Below are 22,725 nucleotides of genomic sequence, written 5' to 3'. Positions count from 1 at the left end.
TACCGCTGCCTTTTTTTCATGAGAAAGACTTGACATAATCTAGTCACAATGCAACAGTTAGTGATGGGAACCCGGCAGTGTTGTACTGAGTACATCGGAATGTAGATCCATGGGATGCAGGGTGAGATAGTTGCCAAACTGAAGTAATGATAGCTTGTTATTCTAGAATGGATTTTTGGAAATTTACCATCATCACCCAGCCAGAGTCCCAAAGCACCCTGGGCAACTCATTCCATTAAAGAGGGACAATATGGCTACTTGTAGTTTGTGGGGCGCCAGTCCGCAAGCCTGGGGCAAAGTGGGGAGGCTGTGAATTACCACAGCCAGTACAGTATTGAACCTATACTGTTGGTATCATTCTGCATTACACCCACTTGGAAATCTATAGCTTAACCTGCGCTATCTATCCATGCCTAGGAAGCAAGCTACAAAGGGTTGTGAACATAGCCCAATCCATCTCGAAACCAGCCCCCCTATCTATTGGCACCGTCTACGCTTCCCACTACCTCAGAAAAACAGCCAACATAATCAAGGACCCCACGCACCCAGGACATACCTTCTCTCAGGAAAAGATACAAAAATCTGACATCACGTACCAACCTACTCAAGAACAGCTTCTTCCCTGCTGCCAACAGACTTTTGAATGGTCCGACCTTAAATTAAGTTGATCTTTCTCCACACCCTAGCTATGACTGTAACACTACATTCTGCACCATCACCTTTCCTTCTCTCCTATGTACTCTATGAATGGTATGTTTTGTCTGTATAGCACGCAAGAAACAATACTTTTCATTGTATACCAATACATGTGACAATAATTAATCAAATTAAAAGAAATAGACATTTAAATTATGGCAAAGACATTTACACCTGTTTTGCATTAAGTACGGACACTTCAGGCATTGGATTAGCTGCCCTTTTTTTACAAGTGTCTTTATTTTTAAACTGTACATACTATCTGCACAGTGCAGCAGTTTTAGCCATGTTGTAGAAGAATAGGCATCAATTGGCCAGCTAGGTTTGTTCATATTGTACTCAGTGGATTAATCAATTTTACCTGGTAGATGTATTCATGTAAACACATCCCTTGATAATTGGTCTTAATTTCATACAATTAAAGTGCATACTGCACATGCATTCTTGATTATTCAAGAGCCATTTAATAAGATAGCCAGTGACTGATGCCTGGGCATCATGGGCATTGGTACTTTGTAGCTGCCAGTTACATCAGATTCTGCTGTGCCAATGCAAGAAAATAATAGGTGAGATCTTCTCAGGAGTGGGGGACATCCTGGCATCAGGATGGTTGCCAGGGTCGCTGGCATGCTTGGGTGGACGGTAGGACTTCCCCCATACAATTGCCAAGAGGACGCAATTAAGGTTCAGCAAACAGGGAAGGCAGCCAAATGGGAAGGCAGATGGGGGGAGGCAGCCTATTAAGGAAGGTGGGTGGGTCTTCCAGGCTGCTGACTCAGAGGACCGGCAGAAATGCCACAGAGAGACACCCACTGCGAGGCAGCAAGGGAAATAAGAGAGGACCTCCATTTTGAGATTGTGCTTTTTCACCAGAGGCCAAGCAGACACACTGAAGCGATTGGAGGTGATTTCCCCCTCCACAGGGTTTAATCGCTGCCTCCCAATTCTAGATAATGGAACCTCTGGCTGCTGGCAAAATGGCAATTTATCAGGCCTTTAATTGTCTCGATTGGTTGCCCACCTCTGGCCAGCCAGCAACTGAATCACTGTCATTCAGACTGCAGAGTAATCTACCCAGTGGCAGGACTGTGTTGGGGAGCCACCTCAACACAACTCCCTGGCATTTTACCAGCCCCTTGCCACCTGGGGACTGGTTACATTCCACCCAATTTGTTGTTACTCCTGTGGAAGGCAAGTAATTGACTGGAGCATCCTGAAAAAACACTGGACGATGGAAATATCCATGGGGATGGGATCAAATGCTTTCTCATTTTCTCCAACACCATGGCTGTCATTTTAGTACGTGTGAGAGTTGATCAGATGTTGCTTCCATGAGTGGTTCAGGGATTCCTCAATGGAAAATTATTGGGAAAGAGATCAAAAGAGGAAAAAAATGAATTTGCATTTATATAGAACCCCCAACAACCTAAAGCCAGGCTGTGTTTCCCAGCTGATGAAATACTTCTTTAAACATGGTCATGGTTCAAGTGCAGGGAAAGTTGACAGCCAATTTGTACACAGCAAAATCTCACCAATGATAATGAGATAAAGGACATAGGCCAGAATTCTCCGACAGTTCATGCCCCAGTGCAGCTGCCAGAGGACAGAGAATTTGGCACTCAGCCAAATTCTGTTCACTGCAATGGGACGGGAGAATCCCCCTGGTGTGAATGGCTGGAGAATCCCGTCCCAAGTCAACTGGTGTCAGTGGTCACTGGTAGGCGGCACGGTGGCACAGTGGTTAGCACTGCTGCCTCACAGCACCAGGGACCCGGGTTCAATTCCAGGTCCCCGCCTATATGGAGTTTGCACATCCTACCCATGCCTGCGTGGGCTTCCGCCGGGTGCCCTGGTCTCCTCCCACAGTCCAAAGATGTGCGGGTTTAGGTTGATTGGCCATGATAAATTAACCCTAGTGTCAGGGGGATTAGCAAGGTAAATGTGAGGGGTTACGGGAATAGGGTCTGGGTGGGATTGTGGTTGGTGCAGACTCAATGGCCTCCTTCTGCACTGTAGGGATTCTATGATTATTCTCAAGGAGAAAAGTAGACAGACTAAGTCTGGGGGCAAATGTCTGATAGTAGTACTGGACATCTTTGAATAGTGTTCTGAATTTTCTAAAACCATGAAAAAAAGGATCCAAGAATTAAACTCCAGGGCATTAAGAAGCTACACTTTACAGACAGGTCAATTAATCCATCAAGCCTGTTCCTCCCATAGATTGCATGATAACGTACTCCCCTCAACTTGTGTATGCAACTGATCAAGGCAGTGAATACTCACACAGCACAATTGCAAGATACATTATTTGTATCTTTTGACCTCGTATAAGCCTGGATATCAATCCATCCATACAATCTGTATTATTCAACCATTCAGCTTTCCACTTCCATTTATAATCTTCAATTCTGTTCATATTATTCAATTCAAAAATTTCAAACGCAGCATCGAAATACTTTTGACATTCTCCAGTGAGGGAAAATAATTCTTAAGATCTCTTTTGAGGCTTGCTGATTATTTGATGGCAGCTTATTTCAAGTTAAATAATCTTCTTATTTCTACATTATTCCAGACTCTCCGCAGCTTTATGACCAAGGTTTGGCATCATTACTCTATCAATGTTCATTTCTCTACAGTGAAGCTCTTGAATGTTCGTAAACATTCTTCAGCTAATACATTCAATGCATTGCTATCCTTCTGAATGTGAGAACACCGCAATCATTTAAAAGAACAAAAATCTTTGGCCCTCCAAGCCTGTGCCAATCACGATGCCCTAACTAAACTAAAAAAGCCTTCTGCCCTTATTCCGTCTGTGTCCCTCTAATCTCTCCCTATTCATGTACCCATCCAGACGCCTTTTAAATGTTGCTAATGTCCCTGCTTCCACCACCTCCTCTGTCAGTGCTCCAGGCACCCACCACTCTGCATGAAAAACGACCCCCACACATCACCCCTTAAACTTTCCCCCCCACCTCATCTTGAACCTGCACCCCCTTGTAATTGACACTTCCACCCTAGGAAAAAGCCTCTGACTATCCACCCTGTCTATGCTTCTCATAATTTTGTAGACCTCTACCAGGTCTCCCCTCAGCTTCCATCTTTCCAGTGAAAACAATCCAAGTTTATTCAACATCTCCTCACAGTCAACACCCCCGAGACCAGGCAACATCCTGAAGAACCTTCTTTGCACTCTTCAAAGCTTCCACATCCTTCAGGTAGTGTGGTGACCAGAACTGCATTCAATGCTCCAAATGCAGCCTACCTAAGATTTTATATAGCTGCAACATGACTTTCCAACTCTTGTACTCAATGCCCTGGCTGATGAAGGTAAGCATGCCATAGGCCTTCTTAATCTTCTTGGCCACCTGTGTTGCCACTTTTAGGGAACTGTGGACCTGCACGCGCAGATCCCTCTGTATGTTAATGTTCCTAATGGTTCTGCCATTTACAGTATAATTCCCACCTAAATTTGAATGTAGCCTTAACTGTGACTTCTACTGATTAGAAAAACTTATCACCAAATTCTTGAGCAAAACAGCCGAATAATTGCTCAGCACTATTGACAAAAAGTTTCAGCCAATCTTCTAGCATATCATAGAATTACTACAATGCAAAAGGAGACCATAGGTACATGGGACTAGGGTATTATAGCTATTACTGAAACATGGCTAAGGGAAGGACAGGACTGGCAGCTCAATGTTCCAGGGTACAGATGCTATAGGAAAGATAGAATAGGAGGTAAGAGAGGAGGGGGAGTTGCGCTTTTGATTAGGGAAAACATCGTGGCAGTACTGAGAGGGGATATATCCGAGGGTTTGCCCACAGAGTCTATGTGGGTAGAACTGAGAAATAAGAAGGGGAAAATCAGTTTGATAGGATTGTACGATAGGCCCCAAATAGTCAGTGGGAAATTGAGGGGCAAATATGTAAGGAGATTACAGATAGTTCCAAGAAAAATAGACTGGTAATAGTAGGGAACTTTAACTTTTCCAACATTGACTGGGACAGCCATAGTATGAGGGACTTGGATGGAGAGAAGTTTGTTGAGTGTATTCAGGAGGAATTTCTCATTCAGTATGTGGATGGTCCGACTCGAGAGGGAGCAAAATTTGACCTCCTCTTGGGAAATAAGGAAGGGCAGGTGACAGAAGTGTTCATGAGGGATCACTTTGGGACCAGTGACCATAATTCTATTAGTTTTAAGATAGTTATGGAGAACGATAGGTCTGGCCCAAAATTCTAAATTGGGGCAAGGCCAATTTTGATGGTATTAGACAGGAATTTTCTAAAGTTGATTGGGGGAATCTGTTGGCAGGCAAATAGATGGCTGGTAAGTGGGAGGCTTTCAAAAGTGTGTTAACCAGGGTTTAGGGTAAACACATTCCTTTTAGAGTGAAGGGCAAGGCTGGTAGAAGTAGGGAACCCTGGTTGACTCAGGATATTGAGGCCCTGGTCAAGAAGAAGAAGGAGGCATATGACATGCATAAGCAGCTGGGATCAAATGGATCCCTTGAAGAGTATAAAGGGTGTTGACTAGAGTTAAGAGAGAACTCAGGAGGGCAAAAAGGGGACATGAGATTGCTTTGGCAGATAAGGCAAAGGAGAATCCAAAGAGCTTCTACAAATACATAAAAGGCAAAAGAGTAACCAGGGAGGGAGTAGGGCCTCTTAAGGATCAATAAGGTCATCTATGTGCGAATCCACAGGAGATAGGTGAGATCCTAAATGAATATTTCTCATCAGTATTTACTGTTGAGAAAGGCATGGATGTTAGGGAACTTTGGGAAATAAATAATGATGTCTTGAGGAGTGTACATATAATGGAGAAGGAGGCGCTGGGAGTCTTAAAGCGCATCAAGGTGGATAAATCCCCAAGACCTGATGAAGTGTATCCCAGGACATTGTGGGAAGCTAAGGAGGAGATTGCGGGTCCCCTAGCCGAGATATTTGAATCATCAACAGCTGCCGATGAGGTGCCTGAAGATTGGAGGGTGGCAAATGTTGTGCCTTTGTTTAAGAAGGGCTGCAGGGAAAAGCCTGGGAACTACAGGCCTGTGAGGGTAACATACCTAGTGGGTAAGTTGTTAGAATGTATTCTGAGAGACAGGATCTACAGGCATTTAGAGAGGCAAGGACTGATTAGGGACAGTCAGCATGGCTTTGTGAGTGGCAAATCATGTCTCACGAATTTGATTGAGCGTTTTGAAGGGGTAACCAAGAAGGTGGATGAGGGCAGTGCAGTTGTTGATGTCTACATGGACTTTTGCAAGATCTTTGACAAGATACCGCATAGTAGGTTGTTGCATAAGGTTAAATCTCATGGGGCCCAGAGTGAGGTAGCCAAATGGATACAAAATTGGCTTGATGACAGAAGATAGAGGGTGGTTGCAGAGGGTCATTTTTCAAACTGGAGGCCTGTGACCAGCGGTGTGCCACAGGAATCGGTGCTGGGTCCACTGTTATTTGTCATTTATATTCATGATTTGGATGAGAATTTAGGAGGCATGGTTAGTAAGTTTGCAGATGCCACCAAGAGTGGTGGCATAGTGGACAGTGAAGAAGGTTATCTTGGATCGCAACAGGATCTTGATCAATTGGGCCAGTGGGCTGACGAATGGCAGATGGAGTTTAATTTAGATAAATATGAGGTGATGCATTTTGGTAGATCGAACCAGGGCAAAACTTACTCAGTTAATGGTAGGGCGTTGGAGAGAGTTATAGAACAAAGAGATCTAGGGGCACAGGCTCATAGCTCCTTGAAAATGGAGTCACAGGTGGATAGAGTGGTGAAGAAGGCATTTGGCATGCTTGGTTTCATTGGTCAGAACATTGAACACAGGAGTTGGTACACCTTGTTGAAGTTGTACAAGACATTGGTAAGGCCACACTTGGAATACTATGTACAGTTCTGGTCACCCTATTATAGAAAGGATAATATTAAACTAGAAAGAATGCAGAAAAGATTTACCAGGATGCTACCGGGACTTGATGGTTTGAGTTATAAGGAGAGGCTGGATAGACTGGGACTTTTTTCCCTGGAGCGAAGGAGACTTAGGGGTGATCATATAGATGTCTATAGAATAGTGAGGGGCATAAATCAGCTAGTTAACACCTTTTCCCAGAGGTAGGGGAGTCTAAAGCTAGAGGTCATAGTTTTAACGTGAGAGGAGAGAGATACAAAAGAGTCCAGGGGGCAATTTTTTCACTCTGAGGGTGGTGAGCATCTGGAACAAGCTGCCAGAGATAGTAATAGAGGTGGGTACAATTTTGTCTTTTAAAAAACGTTTAGACAGTTACATGGGTAAGATTGGTATAGAGGGATATGGGCCAAATGCAGGCAATTGGGACTAGCTTTGTGGTTAAAAAAAAGGATGGCATGGACAAGTTGGGCTGAAAGGCCTGTTTCCATGCTGTAAACCTCTATGACTCTATGACTAATTGGCCCATTGAGTTTGCACCGATTCACCATCTTAGCAAGGCCCTATCCCCATAACCCCACATATTTACCCTGCTACAGATACTTCAGCTGCAAGCAATAAAAGAACTAACTTCACAAAGTAAATTAAAGAAAAAAGGTTTATTAAAGAAACTTCATTACACCACCACTCAGGCCACACCCTGGGCCACACAAGCTCCCACATTCCCCATCTGCTTTCTATTTATACCGGGTCAGCCAGTCAACTGGCCACCACAACATTTTGCTATTGGTTACAATGTCCATTGGGTCAGCTGACTCTCACAGCATGTTAACATTGATTACATTATAACAGATTCCAATATTATCATTGGTTACATTGTAACAGAAATCCCCCTAACCTACACATCTGGGACACGAAAGGGCAGTTTACCATGGCCAATCCACCCAACCTGCACTTCTTTGGACTGACCAACCAAACCCATTTTCCCTTTCCACCTTTTCCAATGGACACTCATTCATTGCATATGTTTGACATTCAAGTACAAAATGCATTCTTAATCTTTTCCATGTCTTAATCCATTTAACCTTTCTCAATTCCTTTCCTTAAATAATCAGTTTGGCTGCTGTCAATCCCTCTAATAGTCTTATCCATGCCCGAGTGGCATGGTGGCACAGTGGTGCCTCATAGTGCCAAGGATCCGGATTCAATTCTGGCCTCGGATCACTCTCTGTGTGGAGTCTGCACATTCTACCCGTGTCTGCGTGGGTTTCCTCCGGATGCTCCGGTTTTCTCCCACAGTCCAAAGATGTGCAGGTTAGGTTGATTGGCCATGCTAAATTTCTCCTTAGTGTAAGGGAGATTAGGAGGGTAAATACGTGGGGTTACAGGGATAGGGCCTGGTTGGGATTGTGGTCAGTTCAGAGTCAATGGGCTGAATGCCCTCTTTCTGCACTGTAGGGACTCTATGATTGAGATACCTGCAGATGGAAGTATGAACATATACTGCACATATATTGTGGTATGTAGCTCAGTTCTGTCAAGGACACTGGTTGCCAGTATCAGAGGATGTATTGTGATGGATTATTGCATTTTCTAATTTTGTCACCTCTCAACCTGCCATAAAAACACAAGCTGCATCGTCAAGACTCAATACTGTAAAGTACCTGCACTTTCAAATCTATTTAAATTGGATTGCAGATGCTGCTTAAGTCACTTTCCATCCCACTTTGAAGAGTCATAACAAAAACAGATCCACCGAAATTGCAAACACAAGGGTTAGGTCAGTGCATTGAAGTGACCTGATTCCGATATTGCAAATCGTTCTGTGTCATTATTCGGTGGTTTGGCTTTGGAAAATGATTTTAATCACTCGAACACTCTTCTGAAGGGGGGAGCCAGTTCATCATACAGCTGTCCCTGAGGAATCTGGTAAAATCGCTTTCAGAACAAGAATTTCTTCAGCAGAGATTGCGGTAGAAAAGTCTCAGAAAAAAAAACCCAGCAACAATCAAAAGAACTTATCCTCCAAATAAAGTTTATTTCCTTATTTATTACTAACAATTACAAGCAAATCCAATATTGTCCAATAGTTTATACATATTGCATGAGTTCATTACATAAATTCAAGATGACTTGGTGAGTAAGTAACAACACAAGACATAGTCATGAGAGAAAGAATGTGATCCATATCGCATTTTGCAGTATCAAAATCTACAACAATATTGTGCAGAGAACCAGATTGCATGAAATATAACACAACACATCACATTCCCTGCCGCCCGCCCCCCCCCCCCCCCCCCCCCCCCGCCCCTCCCACCCCCCACGGCAATCTCTCCTTAAAACTAGAATAGGACACAAATATTTACATGTCTCAATTCTTTTCAAATGTGAAACATTTTACATAATCTGTAGCTGTACATGGATCTGATAGGGCTTGTCTCCACAATGTCCAAACTGGCTTGAGTTTAAAGTTAAACAAGGTGCTAGATATTCAAATCCATTGAAATTATTAATGTACTATGCTTGCAGGGCACCCATTACTATTCAAGGAACACTTTCATGTCAATACAGTTAGAAATGATATCCTTTTTTTTACAAGTTATTTTAGCTCACTTTAATCGACTTGGACTTTTGTGAAGGCAATTCATATTTGGTATCTCACTTAGAACCTAGGAGATGTGGTTAGCCACAAGTTGCTCCCTCAAGGTATGAAATATATGATGTATTAACACAATGGTTTCAGCTATGCGTGATATTTAAATATGGTTGTTTCCATAATGGCTAAACATTCTCATTTATCAAAGCAAAAGTAAGTACATTTAAGCATGGTCCATGGCTCCAACCAGATCTCTCTGGGCAGCTGAATCACAGAAGTTGTTGAATCCACAATGAATGGCTTTGTAAGTTTAAGGTGAATTGAGGTCTTTATTTTATGTAATTCATTTTCATTTCACATGATGATATCCAACTTTGAATTTCTGCAGAATATTTTTGTACCATTGAGTAAAATGTGGCCATGTCACCCAACCAGTCACCATAGTTGGTCTTAAAGCAGAAAGTCCTGCCCAGCTTGATAAAGTGAAGATCCCTCCAATTAAGGAGTTTGTGTCAAACTGATTTGAAAGAAGCACTTGCCTTGTTATGGGAATAGCCTGGAGCTCCCAAATGCCATTTTCAATAGCTATACAGAGCAGGGCAATAATAGATGTGACAACATCATTGCTTAGCTACAGTGGCATCATATCAGGCTGTCGAGGGTCCTGCTTGCTTTCTTAGCAAGGAAACAGAAGAAATGGGAGCTGTAAAGGAGGTCGAAGGTCTGAGACCTTCTCCAGAATGTAGATCCCATCTAACAATCTGGAACTTTCAGCAAAGTGTGCTCCAATAGCGAAAGCTCTTAAGTTTGTGTCTATTGTAGTTTTGTCTTTCACTTCAATGCGGCAAATATAACGATTGAAGTGAATGGCTACATTTTAACAGTGATTTTCTGCTTCTTCCCTTCTAACTTCCTTTGTTTCAACGTTGTGTTTTGTCCACTTTTCCCTTCAGCATAATTTACACTTTTAGGACTCAACACTTTTCCTAAAATGAAATACTTGAGATTAAAAATGGAACTGGATTATCTGGAATGCTAACATAACAATTTCTTGTCCATTACCCTTATTCTCCTTGGCCACATATGGGGAGCAATATTAAACCAACCCATACATTAAGAAACTGACAGGATTGGTTGCAACACTGACTTTACTCTCCATTGAAGTCAATGCTGGTGTAAAACCAATGATCCAACCTAGTCCGTGTGCTTTCTGCTTGGTGAGCTAGGTTAAAAATATCTCAAAGGTTTTTAACAATGATATTGATTCTATTTCCGAATTTGTTTCTCAAATATTACAGTGCTTAATGATTATTTAACTCAAGGTTATTTAACTTAAGTTTGATATTTGTTATTTGGTTAAACATCAGGCACGTTCCTTGTATTGAAACAACCTTATACAGAACTCTCTTGACGGTGGAGAACGAAGGAATCGACACTAGAAAATTTCAAGAACGCCTTGGGCTAAGTCAACATCACTCTGACTCAAATGATAGGGGAGTGGAAAGTAAAACTCATCAACACTAGAAAATTAATGAGGTTAAAAAGAATGAGCTCGTGTAAAATCAACCATTGTTTTCTGCTGACTCCCCTGCCTGTTTTCAGCGCAGTGTTATCCCTGTTAAAATGTGAGTGCAAAGTTTCTGTGCAAAAGGCTGAATCCATGGACCAGTGGAATAGTGATGACACTACACTAATTGGGAAGGATAATAATAAGCAGCATTTGCTCTCAAGAGTGATGAATTAAGCCTTCCCTCCGTTTCTTATTTGGTGTTTTGTGTCAACGATCAGTGCAAGGTGCTCTCCTGAAAAAAATATACCGACTGGCCAAGGACAATGGTGTGCAGTACTAGTTTAGCTTTACGAGAGCAAGAGCGAAACATTATGGATACTGGAAATCTGTGAGGGAAAGCTGGAAATACTCAAGCAGATCAGGCAGTACCTGCGCAGAGCAAAACAAAGTTAACTGTTCATACTGATTGCCTTCATCCCTCTCCATAGATGGTGCCAGACCTGTTGAGGATCTGCAGCATTTTTTTGACTTTTCTCTATTAACACAACGTTGCTCATTTATTTAATGTACAAGAAGGATTTGTCTCATCCGTCAGTGTAAGATTCTCATCCCTGTCAATGTATGATTCAGACTATTAAGTATCAGAGTAGAGTCCAGTTAATACTTCAGTGAGTCAGTGAATCCTCTGCTTGTAATGGGTCCCTATGACTATTTTTTCTTATGAAACATTTTTGTTATTTAGATCTGCAAAGTGCTCACTATTACAGGGCCCCTCTTCACGACTATGTAAATTCTTGTCAACTTGAAAGAACATTTCCCTGGCAAATACATTTAAAATGTGATGATTTCAGTGAATCTAAATAAAATATTAAAACATAGGTCATTTATATTGTTTATACTTCCTGACTGTCATTAACCTGACCCTTCAAGGAACATCATCTGCCCTATTTAGCGTAATCCTCGTCTGTTCCTCACAGGAATTTAAATTCACAGCCCATCTGTCAGCTGAGTACAAGGGATATAGCCTCAAGATGATGGAGTCAAGTTCAACTTGTTATGCAAATACAATTACAAAATAAATCATTTGTCGTACTTTCCACGTTAACATCTTCAGACTCAGGTTTCAAAAATAACTGTGACTATATTCGACCTTTCCAAATGAGAGTTAACCAAAATACCTTATACCTTCCGACAGCACTGGCACTGGCTGGATTATACATGCTCAGTTTAATATCTGTAAAATTCAACCTGTCTAGGTCTATATAATGGGTATTGCCCATACACTTCTTAAAATACAAGGACATCAATACACTATTTACACATGCTTTGTTAATGTGTTCATTTCTATATAAAAAAAAAGAATTTTGTTTCAGAATCTATAATATGCTATATTGCTAGTAGCTCCATTGGCACCATCTGCTGCTGACTCTAATGCTTGCCAGATCAGTTTTACTGGTATGTTTAGCATAGGTGCAGTGGCTGACAGCTTTAAGACATGTTCTTCTGCAGGATCAAATGCGGTGCATTTGTTGGTCTTTCCAGTTCGTTTCTATGGCGCTTCTTGGGTTGAGACTCAGATCATGACTGCAAGTGTCATCCGAATAGAACAGGTTCATCGGGACATCTTTCTCTAGCAGGCAAACAGTTGCTATGAGAAACAGAGTCAGGCAGAGCAGTTCCACTTTTGCCCACAGGGTAAAAGTAATTGAGCAACTATTTTAAAAAAGAATCTCCCATCATTCAGATTCAAGGTTAGCCTGCTTCCCAGAAAGTCGCTGACATCTCTTTTCGCTTTATGAATCTAATATTTCCCTGTTTTGCTTGCTCATTTCCGAATTAAAAAAAGCAATTGGAATTTCCTTTTCTGTAAAAGCTGTCTTAAAAAAAAACCAGGAGAGATTGCCATTTTACCCAACATCCTTCAGAACACTTTGGCTATTGAATACATTTTGTTCATCTTTTATGTACCATCATCCCCCCCTCCCCTCCCCCCATAACCCCTAAAGGAGGTGCCAATCATCTCCTCCCACATCATTTATTTTCCCTTTGGATTTTGATTTTTGGCAATAAGTTTTATAAGTTGAATGTCACACAAGCCAGCGACGAGAGCGTAACTCGCAAAAACAGCGTTACGTTTGCCAGTCAAGACTGCAGACACAATGGATTCGATAACGATATTGGGATAATATCGAAGACGTCTACAACTATCGCCATTTTGTAAGCTCTTCAACAGCTTTTCAGCGTTCCACACCACACAGCCTCCCTCTGACAAAAAATGAGCCCAACCCAAATGTCAGTAGACATCTATTTTTCAATCCACTGACTTTATTTGGCCGGGACGTTATCCAATTTCTGCCTCTGGGCTGGATTGTGTAGCTGTTGTGTCTTTAAAATCCTCTTAGAAGCAACTTCTCAGGACTCCCCCCACCTCCCCCCAATCCCCCCCCCCAAGTAATCCTTTCACATAATCTGACAGTTAAGTAAGTGCATTGAGTTGCATGTAGAGCTTTGAGTCATTGTTTAAAATGAAAAACAGAAACATACACATCAATGGGAAGGAAATGTCTTGGCTTCAGATACATTCACTGCCAAAGTCATAAACATAATAAGTCTCAAACACAGTAGACATAAATGATGCAGTTAAGACTGTGACATACTTGGCTATGAAGTATAGCAACATCTATAGTTACAAAAGTTAACTTTAAATAAACAACCTCGACTGAGGACATATGTATTCATTGTTACTGACATGCATCATGAGCTACCAGGACACTCATACTTAGCTGGACTAATGGAGTAACGAGACAGATCTTTAACACAGAACAAGCCCTTAGTTATTTCTGAACAACGCTTTAGAAGCAGTGTTTTTTTAAAATTTAAACTACCTTTGTCAAAACTGTTTTCGAATGCTCCATGGTGTTGCTGTCCATTTGACAAAATAAGATAAAATGGGCACTCTTTTAAAGCCATACAGTTTTCACATGCAAAGCTACTTTCCTCCTCTCTCTGTCCACTGTACACTATTTACAGCGACGCACTCGATTTAAAAAAGACTGACATCCCTGAGAGATGTACACAAGTTATTTACGAAAATGCTGCATGTTTTACGGACGGCTTATGATCTCTAGAAAGCGACATGTCGACTGATGCCAGCATTCCTACAACTAAACAGACACTTTTTTTTGCCTCTATGTGTGCACAGTTAGCTGTGGTATAGCAGGAGGTGCACTGTGTGTGTGTGTGTGTGTGTGTATGTGTGTGTGAGAGAGAGATTGTACCAAATGGAAAACATTTCTGTTCTTACTTAAAGGAATGACCAGTGCAATCAACCGTCAATTCGACAGCCCTCTCTTTCCCTGGTTTTGCCTGCCCCTAATTATCAATGTTGTGGAGGACCTCCCGGAAGGAATAACAGATGCAGACTTGCACAGTATATCACTGTAATTTGCCACCAATAAACTGAATCAGGCCAACACAGCTTGGTTTCAACCAGCCTGAACTGGAGTTAACAAAGTAGTGGTCAAGGCAGTAAAGCAAAGCATATTTAAACCCTAGTCATGTACTTTACACACAGGGTAGGATCTTCATGTCCAAATATCTTATCGACGAGTTCTTCAGGTCCTCTCCTCAGTCCTTTATGCAATCCTCCACGACTCCTTGGGCAGATAGTTCTGCCAGAACATTTTCCAAATAGTTAGGATCTGGGTAGCCATGTCCAGTTAGATTTGATCCAAATTCCGTTTTGTGGTGGATTTCGTTCCACACTACAGTATCCGTTTCCCCGGTGGTGTTGGACGTTCCAATGGTGAATATCAACCTGCGATCCCACGCCACGATCAGGAGCTTCAGAATCTAGAGAGTGAAAGTTAAAAGTTTAGAACGGAAGCGAGTACATGGAAGGGATGACAGTCATGTGATCCAGCAAGCTACAGACAAAATGGGACACTGTTCCTGACACTTGCCGCTGGAGAGCAACCATTTCCTCAGGTCAAAGGTCAGAGAAAAGGGGCATAGAGCGGTGTCTTTGTGTTTCCACCCTTTCACTTTGCTCTGGGGTCTTTCTTACAAGAAGGAGCTGGTCTTCGTTTCTAGCATGCACATGGCTCAATGGTTCAGCGAGAGTCCTGTTTTTTTCCTCAGCCTCCCATCTCATTTGCCATGTTAATTTACCAACTGGGTACCCAGGTCATGGATGCCTAAAGGAACATGGGTTGTGCCAACTCCTGGACATCTGCTGACAGGAGGAACTGTGGTGCTTTCGGGAAGACTGAACGTAAGGACCTTGCAAACATCCGTCCTTCCCCCATCCTCCTGGATGTCCATTCTTGTCCAGTGGTAAAGATTTAGACAAATCTCTGCTGCTTGCCATATAGACTGCAAACTAATTGGATACTAAACTCTGTGGTTGTTGCTCTGTCCAATCTGATTGATCCAGTAACCTTCGGTGACATTCACAATAAAATCACTGCAGCTCGTCCTGCTTTGCTGCAGCTTAGAATCCAATGGATGTGCAGAACAGTATCGGCGTATGGAAATGGATGGCAATTACTACAATCATGTGTAGCAGATCAAATTATATGGGCGCGATCTTAAGACCTCATTCCACATGACATTTGGTGAGGGGGTCAGATCGAGCAGGATGGGTTCACACCTGTTTTTTTTTTGCCTCACCTGATCTTAATGGCACTGTTTTGCCGGCAAAATTGGCTTCTCGCCCAGAAAGGGCAGTTGTGCGAGCCACGTGGCAAAGGATGGTATGAGCCACACAGAAAATGTGCGGGTTAGATGGATTGGTCATGCTAAAATTGCCCCTTAGTATCAGGGGGACTAGCTAGGGTAAATGCATAGGGTTATGGAAATAGGGCCTGGGTGGGATTGGCAAGACCGGAAGATCCTGCCAGCGGCCATTGGAGCTTTATGGAATGTGCACACAGGTGGGGATACTGTGAACTGGCTCTTGAGTGAATAACTCATCGATTCACTGGCTGGGCTCACAGGTTACAAACTAGTTTTTAAGGTTAGTGTGGACAGGTCAGCACACCCTGCGAAACTGCATCTCACAAGTTAGCACCTTTCGGAGAGGAGTGAAAATTAAATCCTACATCAGGTTCTTTCCAATTTTCTAAATGAAATTAAATTTCATTTTCGAACTTATGACACAAACTCTAGAATCATATTGATCAGTTCTACTGGATAATTAATTGCATTTGCTAATGAACAGCTCCATTCAGTGCATTTCACATTCCTTGTCCAGTATGTACATCTCCTACATTCATCCACCTGTCATAGATTTCATAGAATCCCTACAGTGCAAAAGAAGGTCATTTGGCCCATCGAGTCTGCACCAACCACAATCCCACCCAGGCCCTATTCCCATAACCCTAGCTAGTCCCCCTGACACTAAGGGGCAATTTAGCATGGCCACTCCACCTAACCCGCACATTTTTCAGACTGTGGAAGGAAACTGGAGCAGCCGGAGGAAACCCACGCAAACATGGGGAGAACATACAAACTCCACACAGACAAATTACCCAAGCCGGGAATCGAACCCTGGTCCCTGGCATGGTGAGGCAGCAGTGCTAACCACAGTGCCACCGTGTCGCCCACCAATACATCCTTAAGTCCTTAATACATCCTTCATTATCTCTCTTACTGTTACAGTTTCTGTTGATATTAATATTGGACCAGTCTGAATGAGTTGAATTAATGATAGAGAAAAATGCCCACATTAACAAATCTACTAATTCAACTAAGCCATGTTTCGAATTGTAAGCTTTATGAACAATGTACAGTTTTATGTTGAATTATTATCAATTTCTGTTGAGAAAGATAAAATTGGGTTGAGTTTTATTTAGGTTTTGTTTATGAACCTTTTAGTGCCTTGGAGCCTGGATAAACTTGTGACTAAAAGGTTTCAGATATACACATATAGATATATAGACATTTTTATTGATGTCTTCCAACTCCTGAAATTAAAGAGATGGGTTAAAAGGGGTTGAAAATCAGTGATTCTGAAACGACCAACACAAATGTTATTGTTGCCCAGCAACAGTGATCCAGTGACACAGAGATAAAGACAGGAGGTTGAGTGAGGGACTGTTCAGTGTGCGTCAGAGAGAGAGAAGGCAGGGAATTTAAACTCTCTGAAAAGGAGAGCTACTTGGCTATTGGGACAGTAGTTAACTGAATAATCAGTTACAAGAAGGAGTGAAGTGATCAGTTCAGCAGAGGTGCTACTGGAAGAGTGAGTTTAGGGAATTAATTCGCTTGCTCTGAAGTTGAAGAAAATATGGGCGGGATTTTCTGGCCGTGTTCGCTCCAGGGCCGGACGTTCCCGTCCGAGATCAGCAGACCTTTGCATGGTCCACCGAATTTTCTGTCCTGCCCACTACGATTCCTGTGGCAGGTAGGACAGGAAAGTTCCACTCTGTGAGTTTAGAGTATGGTTTTTGACTATCTTGGGGAGATGTACAAGTTGGATAAGAAGCATTGAGTGAATGTTCAAGAACTCAGTTGTGAATTGTCAGGAGCTGCTGGCTGATTTGAGCCAGTCTACCTTTGCTTCACACAAAGGGCATCGCTCTCTTATCCTCCCGAATATTTGAAGTAGTGATTGTATCTGCATATTAATTGGCTTTTAAATACACTGCAGAAAGTGATAACTAAGTAGCCTTTTAACCACTTGATATTTGAAAAAGGTAACACCAATTGACTCCTCAGAACATAGAATCCTTGCAGGGCAGAAGGAGGCCGTTCAGCCCATCGAGTCTGCACCAACCACAATCCCACTCAAACCCTATTCCTGTAACCCCCACGTATTTACTCTGCTAATCTCCCTGACACTAAGGGGCAATTTTATCATGGCCAATCCACTGAACCCGCACATCTTTGGAGTGTGGGAGGAAACCAGAGCACCCGGAGGAAACCCACGCAGACACGGGGAGAAAGTGCAGACTCGACACAGAGAGTGACCCAAGCTGGGAATCGAACCTGGGTCCCTGGTGCAGTGAGGCAGCAGTGTGCCACCGTTCCGCCCAGTATAAATCTCTGCTGATTCTCTTTCCCCTCAGCTCTGACAAAGGGTCATCCAGACTCGAAACGTTGGCTCTATTCTCTCCCCACAGATGCTGTCAGACCTGCTGAGATTTTCCAGCATTTTCTGTTTTTGTTAGGGAATTTTTAAACTCTGCAGCCTTATCCCTGCAGATGGTAAATTCTCTCCAGAGATTTTTGAAAATCAGTTTATATTTACATTTTTTTTCTTACTTTTTCTTTGTCCCTTTTCCCTCCCCCTCTAAATACAATTGTTCTTTCCCTCTCTTTGTTTCTCTTTCTCTATCTGACTTAGCTCTAATTTACACTCTGTTCCAATATTCATGCTTCTTTCTTAAGCCTTAAATCTCTCAGCTTCAGGAGATAAACAGTTGGTTCTGTAATACATCAAGGCCTCAGCTGCCCAGGGTGGCATAGTGGCACAGTGGTTAGCATTGCTGCCTCACAGTGCCAGGGGACCCAGGTTCGATTCCTGGTTTGGGTTACTGTCTGTGTGGAGTTTGCACATTCTCCCCGTGCCTGCGTGGGTTTCCTCCAGGTGCTCTGGTTTCCTCCCACAGTCCAAAGATGTGTAGGTTAGTCGGATTGGTCATGCTAAACTGCCCCTTAGTGTCAGGGGGATTAACAAGGTAAATAGGTAGGGTTATGGGGATTGGGCTTGGGTGGAATTGTTGCTGGTGCAGGCTTGACGGGCCAAAAGACCTTCTCCTGCACTGTAGGGAGTCTAAGATTCTATGCCTTAGATTTGACGTGATCAGATTTCAGTTCCAGAGAATAAAAAAAATACCAGCTGAAGGATGCCCCGAGAAAGAAATGGAGGCAAGCCCTGAGATGGCTGCTCCAGCTAATTTGAAGCATTTTGTTATCCTCAACCAAGATAGTGTTATCTGACAAGGGACCCTGTATACAGGTTTTCAATGTCGAGACTGCTTGTCCTTTCCCATATGACTGTCTTTAATCAATGTCAACCCTGTCTGGAATACCGGAAATTCCCGCCCGAAGTCAACAGACATTTCCGTTGTCCGTCCCTCGCCCGCTCCGATTCCATGGCGGGCGGGTAGAATTTCAGCACCAGTGTTCAGTGACCTAAAGTACTTTAGAAAAATAAAACCATATCCATTTCAAGCTGAAGTTTAAAATCGCAAGACTCAAAGGTTTAAAGGAATTTATGAATTTGCTTTCAGAAGGCTTTTGAAATCTACAGCTAGACAAGAGTTCAATTCAATAATCTTCATGATGCATAAAGTATTTCAAATTCCATGAACCCTGATGGCTATGGAGGGTTTATTTTGGTATAAGCAGAGATGTATAAATGTAAACCTTACCTTTCGGCCTTTCTCAGTGTCAGGCAGATAGCAGTGTCGTGGAAAGCCTCTGGCAGTGAACTTCTTTCCTTGATTGGGGTGTTCAATGCCCTTCACACAATGAAAAATCAATTGAAAAGAGTTGGATTGACCGATGAATCATAATTTCACACAAAAAATGGAACATCTGAGATAGGTTTGTATGTTCCAGTGGGGAGCATTGCCCACTCGCACTGCATATCAAAATTTAAGTACATGCCTTCCATTATTTTCAAACCTCTGTAATAACCCTGTTGTATCATTCATTGCATGGACTCTGTCTACATTTCCTGCTGCCTCAGAAAAACAGCCAGCACAATCAAGGACCCAACGCACCCCAGACATACTCTCTTCCACCTTCTTCCGTCGGGAAAAAGATACAAAATTATGATATCAATTACCAATTGACTCAAGAACAACTTCTTCCCTGCTGCCGTCAGACGTTTGAATGGACCTACCAGATATTAAGTTGATCTTTATCTGCACCCTCGCAATGACTGTAACACTATATTCTGCACTCTCTCCTTTCCTTCTCCCCTATGTACTCAATGAATGGTATGCTTTGTCTGTATAGCTTACAAGAAACAATACTTTTCCATGTATCCCAATACATGTGACAATAATAAATCAAATCAAATAAATGTGAGAAAGTTGTTCCTCAAATCTAAGCCATCCGTGGTTATTCCTGCATTGCTTATTGCCCCCTTCCTCCTGATACTTTAAGCAGCATATCACCAGGGAGGTGGGGAGACCATATCCCAACCCTGCCTCCCCAGGATGTCAAGTTGGCATGGAGCTGACTTGTTGGATGCCAGCCCAATCTGCAGCCATTATGTGCTGTGGGTGGGCTAAATGGGTCGCCAGTGAGATTCCCATCCTTCACTGGGGAGGAGGTCCTGCCCTTGGGAGCTGCCGTCCAATTGGATTACCTGGCAGCTCTAGCAGTGCCAAGAGCACATTAGTGGACATTGCTGGGACTGCAAGCAGGCCCAAGAAGAAAGGCCCACTGATCCTGGATCCAGGTAGATCCGGGATCTTGAGCAGGGAGGGTTTGGGAAGTTTGGGATGGGGGTGGTGTGTTTCAAAGAGCAGGTGGATAGGAAGAAAGGGAGGGCACCCTACTAAGAAGGTGCCCCCCCGCCCCCCCCTTTCTACTATTTTTGAAACAACGGCCTGCCCACTCCTGTCCAATTGCCCACGCCAACTGTCTTATGATGTGGGCAGCCTATTATTGGGATCAACTGACTTGCTAACATGCTTGATTAACCCTGGATTATTTATTTTAATATGGTGGGCAGAATCATACAGTGCAGAAGGAAGCTATTCAGCCCATCGAGTCTGCACCGACCACAATCCCACCCAGGCTCTAACCCCGTAACCCCATGCATTTACCCTAGCTAGTCCCCCTGACATTAAGGGGCAATTAAGCATGGCCAATTCACGTAACCCACACATCTTTGGTCTGTGGAAGGAAACCAGAGCACCCGGAGGAAACCCACGCAGACAAGGGGAGAATGTGCAAATTTCACACAGACAGTGGCCCAAGCTGGGAATCGAACCTGGGTCCCTGGCACTGTGAGGCAGCAGTGCCAACCACTGTGCCGCAGGCTACCAATTTCCTCACCCATCTACATTGCACATTATGGAGGTGAGCTCACGAGTGGTTGGGAAGTTGACACCCAACCTGGGATTGTTTTCAGAAGGTGTTTCTCCCCTCTGAAAGCTATCTGCTTCGTCCATCCTTAATTCCTTCCTTCTTCCTTCTCTTAGCATCAACAAACACATTCTGACCATGAGACCCAAAACTCGTATTCCCAACCATTCTCTTTCTCCCTTCTCACTGCCCATTACGTATTTTCTTAGCCTATCTTGCATCCTCTGAAAATTTCCCCTGCCTCCTTCAAAACAGACATTGGTGTTGATGGTATGTTATTTACATATTTAAGATACATAGCTGAAGGGCATTGTTCAATTAAAATACTTCGAACATTTATAAAGAGGAACTGCTGTGACACTGGGGTTGATGGCGGTCGGAAGCAGACATATGTCAAGCTGCATTCTGTAAATAAAGGAGCCATCAATAAATGGATTTATGTCAAGTTTTATACTTTACCACCTGGCTTAGGAGCCATTTATCAAAGAAGTTCCCTAACAACCCTTCACCTTCTTTATTAACGTCCTATCACAGATCTTGCTTTCCTCTCCATAACCCTGGGACATGCTGTTGCCTCACAACAATCTCTCTCCTGACTGCCTACTCTAAATTTCAAATTTCCCATCTGATCATTTCGTTCTGATCATTGCGAGGTTGTACACTTTGGAAAAAAGAATAGAGGCATGGACTATTTTCTAAACGGTGACAAAATTCATAATGCTAAAGTGCAAAGGGACTTGGGAGTCCTAGTCCAGGATTCTCTAAAGGTAAACTTGCAGGTTGAGTCCGTAATTAAGAAAGCAAATGTAATGTTGTCATTTATCTCAAGAGGCTTGGAATACAAAAGCAGGGATGTACTTCTGAGGCTTTATAAAGCACTGGTTAGGCCCCATTTGGAGTACTGTGAGCAATTTTGGGCCCCACACCTCAGGAAGGACATACTGGCACTGGAGCGGGTCCAGCGGAGATTCACACGGATGATCCCAGGAATGGTAGGCCTGACATACGATGAACGTCTGAGGATCGTGGGATTATATTCATTGGAGTTTAGGAGGTTGAGGGGAGATCTGATAGAAACTTACAAGATAATGAACGGCTTAGATAGGATGGACGTAGGGAAGTTGTTTCCATTAACAGGGGAGACTAGGACGCGGGGGCACAGCCTTAGAATAAAAGGGAGTCACTTTAGAACAGAGATGAGGAGAAATTTCTTCAGCCAGAGAGTGGTGGGTCTGTGGAATTCATTGCCACAGAGGGCTGTGGAGGCCGAGACGTTGAGCGTCTTCAAGACAGAAATTGATAAATTCTTGATTTCTCGAGGAATTAAGGGCTATGGGGAGAGAGCGGGTAAATGGAGTTGAAATCAACCATGATTGAATGGTGGAGTGGACTCGATGGGCCGAATGGCCTTACTTCCGCTCCTATGTCTTATGGTCTTATGGTTCTTTTCAGCAGCAGGACCTGAATTCTCCGACCTCGCTTGTGGCTGGGATAATCCGGTCCAGCTGCTGTGAACAGAGATCTGGCTATGTGTCAAATTCTCCATTCTCGCTGGCAGCGGGGCGTGTGAGACCGGAGAATTCCGTCACAGATCTCCTCTTTGCCATGTTATATATGACGCTTAATTAAAAGCATGCAGCAGTATTATTTTCTTTGCACAATTTTTTTTTGAGTGGAGCATAGTCCCTGTTGAGAGCTAGCAATCTGGTTTCTGCACTGTGATTTAATTGAGGATGGGAATAATGATTCCTTCCATTTCCAACATGCAATATTCCATCGGCAGCTTTCCTGTCTCTGTTTAATTTTGTTAGCTCCGCGCCACACGGGTTTACTGAAGGGGAGGCAGTGGCCTAGTGGTATTATCGCTATACTATTAATCCAGAAATTCAGCTAATGCTCTGGGGACCCAGATTCGAATTCCAAGTGGAATTTGAAATCAATAGAAAATATCTGGA

At 43.0% G+C, this 22,725-nt stretch overlaps 1 protein-coding gene across 1 annotated transcript in view; it reads right to left on the bottom strand.

Annotated features, from left to right (window-relative positions):
- Positions 1-8,918: 8,918 nt before the first annotated feature.
- LOC144502966 (E3 ubiquitin-protein ligase DTX1-like) overlaps positions 8,919-22,725 on the bottom strand; it is a 294,712-nt gene continuing 280,905 nt past the window's right edge. Inside the window, exons 8-9 of the mRNA XM_078227415.1 lie at positions 19,099-19,188; positions 8,919-14,572 (exon numbers count right to left, since the gene is read on the bottom strand). Of these exons, the coding sequence (XP_078083541.1) occupies positions 14,348-14,572; positions 19,099-19,188 (315 nt within the window). The 3' untranslated portion in view covers positions 8,919-14,347. The remainder of the gene's footprint in view (positions 14,573-19,098; positions 19,189-22,725) is intronic.

This window comes from Mustelus asterias, chromosome 13 (genome assembly GCF_964213995.1).
Source record: "Mustelus asterias chromosome 13, sMusAst1.hap1.1, whole genome shotgun sequence".
NCBI classification, from domain to species: Eukaryota; Metazoa; Chordata; class Chondrichthyes; order Carcharhiniformes; family Triakidae; genus Mustelus; species Mustelus asterias.
The sequence above is the reverse complement of the archived record's forward strand: the minus strand, read 5'-3'. Positions and strand labels throughout refer to the sequence as shown.